The 13,447-nt window shown below is 48.0% G+C and overlaps 1 protein-coding gene across 2 annotated transcripts; it reads right to left on the reverse strand.

The window, feature by feature from the left end:
- Positions 1-2,314: 2,314 nt before the first annotated feature.
- On the reverse strand, positions 2,315-10,969 carry LOC100730186 (C->U-editing enzyme APOBEC-1-like). Of its 2 annotated transcripts, XM_013153006.2 has the most exons (5): positions 10,880-10,969; positions 6,379-6,406; positions 4,916-5,313; positions 4,273-4,391; positions 2,315-2,739 (listed from the first exon to the last, which is right to left on the reverse strand). In XM_013153006.2, the coding sequence occupies exons 1-5, from the start codon at positions 10,893-10,895 to the stop codon at positions 2,590-2,592; spliced, it is 711 nt and encodes a 236-aa protein (XP_013008460.1). In that variant the 5' UTR covers positions 10,896-10,969; the 3' UTR covers positions 2,315-2,589. The 2 variants fall into 2 exon arrangements, with proteins under 2 accessions (XP_013008460.1, XP_063094228.1); XM_063238158.1 differs by lacking the exon at positions 6,379-6,406 and having other exon boundaries at positions 10,880-10,959.
- Between the last annotated feature and the right edge of the window lie 2,478 nt (positions 10,970-13,447).

Below are 13,447 nucleotides of genomic sequence, written 5' to 3' on the forward strand. Positions count from 1 at the left end.
AACTTTATATTTACCTCAGAGATCAGTCAAAAGTTGAGCTAGATTATTCTTCTAGAAATATGATCACCGGCATAGAACTATGTAATATGTTATGTGTTTAAATTTCATAGGTCCTTCCTGTATTGTTTCATGACTACTTCTTGCATGTTTTTATCACTCACATTTTTATGACTTATGTATATTGTCTAATGCAATTGTGCAAATCAGCAGAACAGAATTTAAAGCATGAGTAAAATGCAAGATTAGCAGTTAAGATGTGGAATATGGAGAATATGTGCAACATTTAAGATAGAGATGACTGATAGATGGATGAAACAGTTCTGGTAGTGAAGGAGTAGCTCAGTGGTAAGTTACACGTTTAACATGTAGGAGGTCCTGGGTTCAACCCCCAGAACTGGAAATAAAAAGTTTACATAGTTCATCTCACGTAAATAGAAATATCTTAGTTTATGTGAGAAACTGATTCTTGTCTTCGAGAGGATTTAACTTATTATAAATCCTTTTCCAGGTGGGGGTAGTGTTCCACACTTATCACCCCAACATACTGGAAAGCAGAGGCAGGAGGATTTAAATTCGAGGCCACTTTGGGCGTGTTAGTTAGCAAGATCCTGTCTTAAGATAAACAAACACTACCATATAGCTAGTAATAAGGCTGGATTTAATCACCAGTACAAAATCAAATAAAAATTAGTTGTAAAAACAACTAATAATTGGTAGCTTTCACAGCAGTTTTTAAAAAGTTGTGTAGATGGCTGGAGGTGTGGCTTACGGCTAATGCGCTCGCCTGGCATCCTCTAGGCGCTGGATTCAATCCCCAGTATCAAAAGAGCAAAACCAGAAAACACACACTGCCCTCGCATGAACAGCCAGTGCATTCCCGGTCCCTTTTTATGCCCCAGAAGGAGACCGCACAGAGGCTGCCTTATTCCCGTGACGGTCCCGGGAGAGCGAGCCAGCAGGGGACGGAGCCAGAGAGATCCGGCAGGAAAGCCGCCTCCTTCCTGGCACAGCATGAGGGCGCGGGGCACAGAGGGTTTGCACCCCATTTCTGCGCTGTTTCTTCACCCGCACAGGCAAAGCTGGGCAGCATCTTTGCCTGCTAGCGCCCCCCGGTGGCAGCGCCTTGTTCCTCCAAGTCTCATTTTGATTTCTTCCTAAGGGCCAGCTGGGCTTTGGTGTGGCACGTGACTGGCTTTAGGTTAGAGGATCGGGCAAGACAGATGTGCAGCAGCCCTTGCCCCAAACACACTTTCTCTCTACTCGCGTGGGCTCACCTCCACCCCACGCTGGCTGAACGGATGGAGCTCAGGAGAGGATTCCAGGGCCCGGCTTTCCCACCCACCTTGAGCATGTGTTGGGTCTGTGTCAGTGTCTGTGCCTGTGTCTCTGTGTGTTAAACTATTCAAATTTCGGAGTTGTTACCGCAGCAGTAAACCATCCTGTTGGGCTAGTGTCCACACCCATGATCCTAGCACCTGGGAGACAGGAGGATTTTTTGGGGGGATTCCGTGCCAGCCTTGCCTCCATAGTGAACTCAAGATTAACATGACCACACAGTGAGATTTGACTCAAACAAAACAGAAGAAAAACAAAAACAGAAAATCCCCTATGAAACATAACAAAAAATCACAACATATAATTCAATAAATTCTGACAAATAAATCACCCACGAAATCGTGTGGTGAGCTAGGAGAGCAGCTGAGTGACAGACACTGGCCCAGCACACGTGCGGCACTGGGTTCCATTTCCAGCAGCACAGAACAAACAGGGCCTGCTAGGTTCAGATGCACATAGAAACAGAAATCTGCTGCTTTGTCCTTTGACTCCCTCTAGCTCTGTCTTAGTTTGGTTTCGTGTAATTATTTGCGCAGAAGATGGAGAAAGTCCCCAGGCCTAGAGAGAAGCCCTGGATGGCTGCCAGCAGATCTGCCTGCTGGGCCTCACGCGGCCCAACACAAGTATCCACAGCCGGTGTGAGCAGGACAGGCCTGGAGAGGAGACGGGCGGGAGTCAGGACTAAGTCACTGAAGACCGGCATGCATCAGCCTCGATGTCTCTCAGATGGTTCTGGGGGAAGGCAGCTGTCCTGCTGCAGAGCGACCCCAGGGAGACACCCACACTGAGGGTGTCACCTTCCACCCCCACTGCCCACCTCCCTGGTCTCATGATCGAGGGCCTGGGAGCACAATCCCTGGCCTCAGTGTGGCCTCCAGATGACCTGACACTGGCTGACGTCACCTCAGGGGAGACTCCGTGTCAGACACACACACACACACACACATGCACATGCTTGGAACTCCCGACCCACAGACACTGTGATGATAAACATTTATTGTTGTTTGAAGATGTAAAGTTTTAGGGTAATTTGTGACAGGACAGGGAAAAATACGGTGTTTGTGAACGTTTCTAGATTCTTCTTTTTATTTCAGACCTGGGGATTGAACCTAGAGCGTCCCACATGCTGGACAACACAGTCTCTGCCTGTAATTCACCCCCACCCCATTTTTGGGATTCGAAGCAGCACCTGCTCCCAGCGAGGTGCCTAACGCTGCGGGTCTTGGAACAGCGCACACACAAGAATCACTCCGCTCAACACCAGGCCACAAGAGGGTGCATCAACTCTGCAGCTGAAAGGACCTGGGGTGGAATTGCTCGATAATGGCAAGTTTGAAGAATAAGTTGGAAAACTATAAGCCGATATTGACGTCTTCTTGAAATCTTTAAACAGGGTGGTAGACTCTGGAATAAAAGGGAATTCTATATTATCCTGAGGATAAATATTGCAATGACACCATTATTAGTATGAACACTTTAAAATGTCAAGTGGAAGAATGCCTAAACACTTCGGAGAATCCATGGCACTTCTCCTGTACCATGATCCACCCCGTGTGGTGAAGGAGATTATTTGAAGGGCTGTGGAACCGCTGTGTTGTAACAACCTACAAGGATAATAATGAGAGCCAGGTGTGATGGCCCAGGCTTGCAAGCCCAGCACTCAGCAGAGGCCAGAGGATCCCTGTGAACAGAGTTCAGGGATTCTAATCTACCCAGATTACAGGTGAGACCCTGCCTAAAAATAAAACAAAATTCAACTTGGAAATGGTGGCTCATGCCTGTAATCCCAGCACTTTGAATGTGGAGGCAGAAGAATTGCCATGAATTTGAGGTCAGCTATGAATAAATACTGAGTTCACAGCCAGCCTAAACTACAAAGAGAACCCTGTCTCAAAACAGAAACATGACAACAATAACAAGCCAGGTGTGGCAGCATTTGCCTGGAATTCCATCACTCTGGGAGGCTGAGGCAAGAGAATAAGAAGATCAAGCCTAAACTGGATAATTTAGCAATTTAGAAAAATCTTGGATCCAATAAATAAATAAGTAGATAGACAGATAGATAGATAGAGCTGCCATAGCCATTGGTAGAGCAAGATGCTCTGAGATAGATTGATAGATTCACATTTGGTGCTATTTCCTCTGGAGTTAGTTCATTTAAAATATCTGCTAAAGCTGAACATAGTAGCGCCCAGCACTCGGGAGGCTGAGGCAGGAGGATTGTTGTGAGTTCGAGACCAGCCTGGGCTACAAAGTGAGCTTAAGGCCAGCCTGAACTGCATAGTGAGACCCTGTCTCAAAAAGACAAAAATAATTAAAATAGCTGCTGAGCCTGGTGATATTTACCAGCAGCCTCAGCACCATGAGAGGCTGAAGAAAAAGGATCACAAATTCAAATCCAGCCCAGGCAACTTAGCACTTTAAAGAAAGCTTTCTCAAAATTTTAAAAAGCCTGGGGACATAGTTTGGGGAAATATCCAAGGTTCAATCTCCAGTACCACAGACAACCACAAAGAGGCAGACACCCAAAAAATAGTGACGAAAGGGATATGCAACTGGTGTACATATGTCTTAGGCTAATTTGCCTATTCTTTACTTTCACATATTGCCCACCAAAAAAAGTTCTTGTTTTCAAAAAAAAAAAAATTTTTTTTTTTTTTTTTGAGACAGCATCTCTTGTAGTCTAGGCTGGTCTTAAATTCACCATGTGGCCCAGGCTGGCTTCATATTCATGATCCCTGCTGCCTCAGCATCAGTGCTGGGATCACAGCGTGTGCCACCGTGGCCTCTTACGTATTCTTAACGTGAGTCGAGTGGTTGAACAGATAAACCTCTATATGAAAATACAGTCGGAGCAAATGCACCGAATCCTCAGGAAAGAAGTTTGGAGCCGGAAGCTTCTTTTGGTGCAGCATCTGTGTCCCCAAGGCCACTTACTAGAAGGATGCAGCTGAGCTCCAGCGCATACAGCGTGGTCCACATGGGAGGGAACCGCGGCCAGCCTGCCTCCTGCCCTGGCGGGAAGTTGACGAAATTCCTCCAGCAGTGTCTGTATTCTGAGCAAGCACAGATCCCTGTCACTCAAATACCGTGGTAAAGTACAAAGAAGAGCTCCAGTTTAACTGTCTGCTGTTAAAAATCAAGGATCCTGGGGTGTAGCTTGTTGAAAGAATAGGTGTGAGGCCCCGAGTGCAAGGTCTAGGACCAAGATACACTAATAGAAAGTACAAATGTATTTACATGCACTGTCTAGGAAGGTTCCGGCCTGCTTGCTGCTGGAGATGGGCTACACCCCCGGAAAGAACACAGCGGGTCACTTAGGACGGCCGCCTGTGTGGGTGTGGAGCTCCCGGACAGCACTTGTGTAGCACTGGCCAAATCCAGGCTTCCAACCTGGCACCCAGGGAATGGAGCTGGCCGAGAGGCCACCGAGGTGGCCTGGGGAAGGAGGTGTAGGGCTGGTGCCCTTCTTGCCCTTCGAGTCCACCCTGCTCCTTCCTCCAGTCAGCTTGGACTTTCCACTGCTGAGACACCAGCTCCCATCTACACAGGGGCCACCGCCCTCTGCTTGCAGCTTTACCTGAGTCACTCATGATCTGTACACGCACGCCACTGGTCACGAGGTCCCTGAGTCCTTGCCGGTTTTGCTCATCCACGTGCCAGTAAAGTCGTGCGACGTAAATAACCAGACTCACATTCGGGTGCTGATGGAGAAACTCCCTGATCGCCCTGGCACACTCCCAGCACGGGCTCCAGGACAGGAACCAGGTCATGGAGCACCGGACGGCAGGGCGCAGACTTCTCCCCGAGGTGAACTTTTCTATGAAGTTTATCTCCACGTGGCTGGTGGTGTTCAGGCTCGACTCGCGCCATGTCCTGGGGCTTGCACCCCACCGCACCTCAGAGAGCATACAGGCCTCTTTCCGCAGCTGGCGGGGGTCAAAGTAGGCTTCGAATTGCCAGGGCTCAATTCTCCTCCTGAGAAGCAAATGGCACCAGTGTTGTCACACGATGTCAGTGGGGTCCCGGGACATGGAGTCACATACCCCTCTTCTGTCAGTCAGTGTGCAGCACAGCGGCTCAGGGTCTGCTCCTAGGCTGTGTCTGAGTCAGCTACAGAGGACTCCAGCACCCTCAGAGCTGCTGTCTCCAAGCCAGGGGAAGGGCTTCTCCCCACCTCGGTTCTGAGGACAGTGCTCAAAGCGGGGTGCATAGTTGCCCCCTTGTTTCCTCTTAAAGGTTCTTGTCATGCGCCAACCTTTCTGCTTCACACTTAGAGGGTCTGTTTCTCAGTGTGCTCTAACCAGATTTTGTAAGTGTTGAAGAATCTTCTTGCCATTAAGACTAGGCAGTAAGGTCTGAGAAGAGTAATTTAAGTCATAGGTGGTGGTGTATGATGGTTTTCCTCGCTACTTGGGATGCTGAGACAGGAGGATCTGGAGATCAAGGCTAATAGAGCAAGAGCCCATCTCAGAACAAAGGAAAAAGAGAAAAAGAGAGAGAGAGAGAGAGAGAGAGAGAGAGAGAGAGAGCGAGCTTCTGTGACGGGGACTCTGCTTTGCAAGCACAATCATATTAATCACAGATTATTACACCTACTTGTTCCCACCATCCCTGAGGGACCACAGCCAGCTGTCCCCAGGTCAGCCCTTCCCTCTCCTCCTCCATGAGACGATACAGTCCCGCCAAGATCTGCATGTTTTCCTGGCAAGAATGAGTCTCAGGAACAGCCAGATAATATAAAACAGGAGGGTAAGGTTGGCGTGAGGTTCCCTGGAATTTCACTAAGGGCTCTGAGCAATGTGACTGAACAGCGAGAGAAGCAGGACAGAAAGGTATCTGAGAAGCAAGCTGAAAGATAATTAAAGGGAAGCCAAAGGATACAGCAGGAAAGACAGAAAAGTAATAAACAGATAAGTTGTAAAAGGCAGAAAGAAAGAGAGGAAGGAGACAGTCATTGTCCTACAGAGTCCTACAGTCCCCTGCACTTAGGTGAGTCTGTATTTTTGTTGAAGGAAATGGCCATGAGCTGCTATGCCTTACCTCAGCGTGGCGTCTCCAGTTGAAGGACCTGTTGACCAACAGATGACTATGTCAAATGACCTTGAAATACGAATCCAGCTGCTAAGAAGCAGCGTGCTAGCCTCTAAACCTGCACGTCACCTCTGAAAATGGACTTAGAAGAGTCTCTCGTGGGCTTGTTGCATGGGGCCCACTTAACCCAAGGAAAAGCAGAATGTTTCAGAGTCTCCTGAAGTCTCTTTCCCAGATACTTTGCTCTGGGCCTGGTAAGGCAGGCAGGGGCTGCAGCTCAGGGTGCAGCGCATGCCTGTCTGAACCTTGGGCTCTGTTTGGAGCACTTCCTCCTGAAAGCCAAACAGGCCTGCCATTAAAAATGATTCAAAACTGAGTGTGGTGATGAAGCTGAGGCAGGAGAATCGCCACAAGTTTGAGGCCAGCCTGGACCACATACTGAGTTCAAGGCCTGCCTGAGCTACATAGTGAGATTCTGTCTCAAATAATAATAATAATAATAATAATAATAATAATTCAATGGGAGACAGCAAAGCTACTTCCCAGAGGTCCCTGGGTACATTATCTATTTCTATGTGACCTCATAGTACCTTGTACTTGCACAAGCATAGTAAAGTACATACTACACACCTGTAATGACACTGACTTGGGAGATACTCACTATGCATATCTTCTTCTGGGTCCTATTTTAATATTTATCAAGTTAATGATCGAATATTATTCAATCATTACTATTTGCCTCACACAGACATGCTCCTCTTTATTTTCCTGCCTTAATCAACCTCTTCGGAACCCGAAATCAGTAGCATCTTCATTATTTTACAACCCATTTAACCGTTAAAATATTTTCATTATCTAATTCAGAAATAACAGCGCTCAGGAGGACGTAACCCAAGACAAGCAGTCCCAGCAGAAGAGTGAAGCAGACAGTTGTTGGTGAGCTTATGAGTCAGCTAAACGGGCAGCCAGAGGCACAGCTGGCTGGAGAAAAAGAAACCAACACAGGTTAAGAGCTAATGCAGGTCATGTGGCTCCTTAGGCTTAGTAATGCAGCAAAACAAACCACAGGAGGAAGGAGGAAGGTTACAAATAAACAGAGCAGATAAGGACTCTTCCTCCTCGGAAGACTTTTCCCCAGAATATGCTAATTTGGCTGACAGCTCCTCCCCACTTCCAAGCGGAGTGCAAGGCACAGAACTGCAGAGCAACTGGCTTCCTTGGAGCGCAGTTTCCTTTCACTTTGCCCAGCTGAGCAATTACGCATGCCTGTCTGAACCTTGGGCTCTGAAAATCCCCCAGCTGAGGGATTTTCTTTAAACCCTAAACACACAGAGCCACTGTTTCAATCAAGTTTCCATCCTCCGCTTATCTATATATAAGGCCAAAACAGAGAAAATACAGTGAAAAAATTCCTCCTCCAGAGTACCTTCCTGCTGAGTATCTGCCAAGAGCTGTTTTTCTTGTTATTTCCAATAAATACTCCCTAACTTCCTTCATTTGTCTGTGATTTCATTCTTCAACTTAGTGAAACAATGAACTCAAATTCATTCAAAATTAGCAGCTTCAATGAGACCTAAGAAATGATAACTTGTAGCTGGGTGTGGTGGTGCACACCTGCAATTCCAGCACCGAGAAGGCTGAGGCAGGAGGATTGCCATGAGTTTGAGGCCAGCCTGGGGTACATAGCAAGTTCAAGGCTGTCTGGAACTACATAGTGAGACCCGGTCTCAAAAAAGAGCAAAAGAATGAAAGAAAAGAGCAACTGTACTATGAACACATGTCTGATATCATAGAGCCCTCTTCACTATACCAGATGGTCTCTTCATAAAAGAATAAACATTAGAGAAGTCCAGAGAAAAACTGGCTGACATTGAAGAATGATGGGTTGAAGGTTTGATCAGGGGTAGGGCGCTTGCCTCGCACTGCAAACAAACAAACAAAGACAAGTTCTCCTAGCCATTCGCTCCTTGGTCACCAGAAGTTTAAGTTTGTCCAAGGAGATAGAAGAAAAGGGCCAAAAGTCACGAGGCCCAGTCACCATCACCAATCTCTCCCTTTGAGCACAGATGCGTGAATTTTGAGACAACACAAGATGAGCCCACCAGACCCCTTATGCTCAGTGGGTCGGAAAAGTGCAGAAAAGCCCTCCCTGCTCTGAGAGTGAAGCAGCCACCAGCAGACACCAGTAAGAGGCTCTGTCCCCCCACCCCAGCCTCACCTTAGCCCTCAAGGCTGTGCGGAGCCCACAAGATCGGGAAGTCCTTGGAGACACCTCCTCTACGGCAGGATGTGCTCTACCCAAGACTGTGTGTGTGTGTGTGTGTGTGTGTGTGTGTGTAACAACTCATGGTGTGTGTGCACTGGATCCCCAGGGTGCGCAGAGGGATGGGGGCTGTTTGTGGCGCCATCTTCTGTCAGCGAAGAGGCTCTGCCTGGGAGGAAGACAGAAAGCAAAAGAGGGAGGAAGGAAAGAAGGACAGGAGAAAGGAAGGGAGGGAGGGAGAGAGGGAGGAAGGCAGATGGAAGGAAGGGATTGGCCTAATTCTAGGAAATAAAACAGAACCGGGAAACTCTGATCTGCCAGGCAGAGCCTCCTGCACTGACAGGAGATGGTGCCACACAGCCACGGTTAGAAGAAGGGCCAGGGATTTAGCTCAGCAGCACAGCACCTGCCTGGCAAGTGCAAGGTCATGAGTTTGATTCCTAGTACCAAATAAATAAGTAAATAAATCAAACAAGGGCCAGAGCTGGGAGTGGTGGTGCACACCTGTAAAGTCACACAGGACACTGAGGAAGGCGATCTTGGGTTTAAGGTCAGCCAGGAACTACATGGTGAGGCCCTGTCTTCAAAGAGAGGAAGGTGCTGGGAATGGTGGTGCGTACCTGTAATCTTCACACTCAGGAGGCTGAGGCAGGAGAATCAGTATCAGTATAAGGCAGCCTGAACTAATAGCAAGACCAGAGAGAGGCAGTGAGAGAGAGACAGAGAGAAACAGAGAGAGGACACAGGCTGGACACATGGCTCAGGGGAGGGTGGAGTGCTTTCCTAGTATGAATAAAGCTCTGGTTTCATTTCTATCACCACAAGTAAGAGCAAGAGAGATAGAGACAGAGAGAGAAGGGAGATTATAAGACAGGAGAAGAAAGAAAACACCCCACATACCTCCCTCACAGGAAAGTCCAAAAAAGATACCCGGACATAGCAATGCATTTGGTCTCTCCCCAACACCCACTTACAGGCAAGTTTATTAATAGAGGGGAACACAGTGGAGAAAACACTGTTGCTCTGCCCAGCTTGCCGTCCTTGTGACTCCCATCTGGCTGCAACCGAGGTGACTGCTCTGGTGGCTCCCAACCCAAACCCATGCTCCCTAGGTGACTGAGTCCAAAGCACTGTTTCTGGGGGCCGGGGATTTAGGCGTACATGTCTGGCTGGCAGGTGTGAGGTTGTCAGTTTGATCCCTGGTACCAAAGATAAATAAACAAGTAAATAAATAATAAATAAAGCACTCTTTCTGATCTATCTGGGCAACTCAGAAAGTCTCAGAGATCTGCCTCTAATAAAAAGATAAGTCTCCATTTCTTTGTTTTTGGCATTATTAGGGACTGAACTCAAGGCTTGGGCCATTAGCCACATCCTCAGTCCCTGTTGCTGCTGCTGTTGTTGGTATTTGTGTTTGGGACAAAGTCCCGCTGAGTTGCCCAGGCTGGTCTCAAACTTATGGTCCTCCTGTCTCAGCCTCCCAGACAGAGTACTGGGACTGAGGCTTGACAACGATGCCAGACAAATCTCCATTTCTTTACATCAGCACTCAAAACTCCCACAGTATCACTCCAGATTTGCTTTGTAGCCTTACTGCAGAAATTATTTCCATAAAGTTGTCTCTAGCCTGACTAGTTTACCTACTATATTCTAAACACATGTCTCTGCAAACTCTCAGATTAATTATTTCAACAGGATTTAGTCAACAAGGAATCTGGTTTTTTTTTTTTCTTTCAGTGGTACTGGGGATCGAACCCAGAGATGTACGAACACTGAGTGACACCCCAGTGTATTTTATTTCGTGTTATTTTATTTTTTGAGACATGGTCCCCATAAATAGCCCAATGGGTTCTCAAAGTTGAGGTTCTCCCGCCTCAGCCTCTTGGAGATTTGGGACTGCCGGCCCTGCCACCACACCTGACTCCTGTTTTGCCAGTCCAAATTCTATCCTTCCTTTAGGATCCAGCTCCAATCCCACCTCATCTGAAATCACCCCAACACAGTAATACAGCTTGTTTAAGAATAACATTAATATATTAATCTTAACATATTAAGGAAAGCTGGAGAACAGCCAAGGACACAGGGCAAACAGTGCGCGCGGGCACACACACACACACACACACACACACACACACACACAATTTTTGCAGTGTACAGGGGGCAGCAGTGGCAACCTGCAGTCCCAGCCCCGGGAGGCAGAGCAAAAGCAAGGCTCTGGCCCCGTGTCAGGCCTGGGGACCCCTCTACCTGTCCCGGAAGCCATGCCCCTCTCGCTGCCTCCTTCCTGTGCAGTGCGGCTCTCGGGAGTGTGCAGTGTGGCTCCTGCCAGCCATGCACCTGCGCTTTGCCTTTCGAGTGAGCCCTCTGCCACTTTTGAGGACGGGGTGTGACTCATTCCTGGGCTTGCCAGGTCACCCCGGTTTCTGGAGTCTGGGCTACACGCACAAGGTGTGGCCTGGAAGGGAAACTGGGATAAGATAAGAAAGATGATGATGTGAATGACATCAAGCTTCCTTGTCAGCTTCCAAGTGCTGCTCTGGTCACACCTGAGCTTATTTAAGTTTCCTTTTCCTGCAAATTAACATGAAACTGATCTGTCATTGTTTACCAGAGAGCAGAGAGACTGTGCAGAGGTGGGCGAGGCTGAACCTGTTTCTGTAACCTGCCAGTTTTTGGGTTACCTGGGAGGACATGGGCAGCACCCATACCCACACCCTGTGCCTGATACTGGACATGGGAGGGGCCTGTGACCCCAGTGCCCCGGCCTCCAGTCAAGCAACCACAGTGCAGGTCTCTAGTGCTCTCACTGCCTCCTGGAAGCTAAGGTAAAGTATGGGACCACGGCCACGCCTGCCCTCTGCTCCTCTTGCACGTGTGAATGCTCATTTCCCCATAGCTACAGCCTTCTGCCTCCTGAACCCTGAGTCAAGTTCAAGTCATGAATTCCTCTGGGCTCAGCATCCGCTCTGAGACGCCTCCAGGGTCTCAGGGGTAGAGCCCTGGACTTTGATCACCAGGTATCGGGTCCTGACCTAGATCTTCCATCTCCCAAACGAGTGTACGGTGGAGGTTTAAATAAATTGAAACAAGTGGTATGAATTTAGGGGTCCAGGAGGGACCCCTAAACCCTTTAGTTGAGCTCAAGATTCTGGGGGCTAAGACAAAGACTTCTCTGGATCAGCCCACTTTTATTAGGACCAAGGACAAAAGTCAGGGAAACTGAGGAAAGCGTAGACAATGAGCGGGATCTTGGGAGTCACTTCAAAGATATATCCAAGTAAAGAATCAAATAATTTCAGTAGCACTGTCTTATCATGAAGACATGGTAAAAATGAGACTGTAATAATTCCTGCAGCTGCAGTCTCTACCTTGTTAATTGGCATTGGAGCCAAGTGTCCACAGCTGTGGCTTTATCTTGCCCTTTGAGGTATCTCTGACCTCGGAGGCCACTACAGGCCTCAGTCAGGACCAGTGATTCATAGAGGTTCCCTTACTATGAATCAGCCCCACTTACCAGGCAAGGGCAGAGGCCTAGGACAGACTCACAGATCAACATGGAAAACCAATTAGTTAATTTTAAATCCTGCTCAGAACTGATTTGTAGTGGTATCCAACAATGAGGCCCCATGAACCTAAGCCTGAGCCCTAAACACAGGCTTTATTTAGCCCTGGAGGCCAAGCTGGAGCCCCCGAAAGATAGAGAAGTAGTAGACGACTGTTTTTAAGACAAGGCAGAAGCCACGTTGCACACATCTGTAATCCCAGCTGCTGCCGAGGCTGAGACAGGAGGTTACAAGTTTGAAGTTAAACTGCTTCCAAATAAAATAAAAAGCACTGGAGATGTAGCTCAGCTCTAGGATTCTTGCCTAGTCATATGAGGCCCTGATTTCAATCCCCACTACCAGAAAATAAACAAGACATCCACATCCTAATGGAATCTGTGAGGATGCCACCTCCCGTGACAGAAGGCCCTCTGCAGAGGCAGCTGTGGTAAGGGTCTTAGAGACTGCGGAGACAGTAGCAGAGATCTGTGTGAAATGACGGACTCACATCGAGGCCGGGAGTCAGGGAGCTCGGCAGTGCTAGAAGTGAAGGAGGTGAGGACGTGGGTTCCTCGAGACCTCCAGAAGGCAGGCCGCTGACACTTGATTTGATGAAAAGGTTCCTAGCCTGACCTCAGAACTGTGAGAACACTGGCTCTGCTCTATATCATGAAGTCTGCAGGGACTTCTTACAGCAGCAATAGGAAAGTCGCACAGTGAGACACGCTCACAGGAAGCACCTAGGCAGTAGCTTCGTCATCTGGCTTTGTTTTCCATTAATGCTATTGGCCACTTCATCCGTCTTCTATCTTAAGTAAATTTTGAGATGCACACAAGCGAGTAGCCCAGGTCTGATGATCGATGCCCCCTCCATGGGAGGAAGCAGGTCCAGGCAGGATGAGCAGTATCCTTCCTCATGGGAATAAGCAGGTCTCTACCAGATGCACGGCATACCCTGATGCAAATCAAAAACTGGAAAACAATTAACATAAAACAGGAACCTCTCAAAAAAAAAAAAGTTGCTGCAGCTATCTTAGTTCAGATAAAGTGGACTTCAAGTCAAAACAGATCAAAAGAGGAAAGGAAGGTCACTACACATTGGTTAAAGCAACATTTCAATAGGAAGAGAAAATAATTATTAACACACAGGCACCAAACAACAGTGCACTCAACTTTAGGAAACAAGTGCTGCTGGGGGGCTGGAGATTTAGCTCAGTGGCATAAGCGCCTGCCTAGCAAGCAGGCAGTCGTGAGTTCGATCCCCAGTACCGAT

The sequence above is a fragment of the Cavia porcellus genome, unplaced genomic scaffold (assembly GCF_034190915.1).
Source record: "Cavia porcellus strain 051 isolate PalLab524CR breed Dunkin Hartley unplaced genomic scaffold, mCavPor4.1 scaffold_27, whole genome shotgun sequence".
Taxonomy (NCBI): Eukaryota; Metazoa; Chordata; class Mammalia; order Rodentia; family Caviidae; genus Cavia; species Cavia porcellus.

Excerpts from the sequence above, each read along its gene's own strand:
- LOC100730186 (XM_013153006.2), bottom strand. Across the intron at positions 4,392-4,915 it reads ACAGATCATGAGTGACTCAG|AATACAGACACTGCTGGAGG; the intron begins GTAAAGCTGCAA and ends GTGCTTGCTCAG. Across the intron at positions 2,740-4,272 it reads AGCTCAGCTGCATCCTTCTA|AGTCTACCACCCTGTTTAAA; the intron begins GTAAGTGGCCTT and ends CTTTTATTCCAG.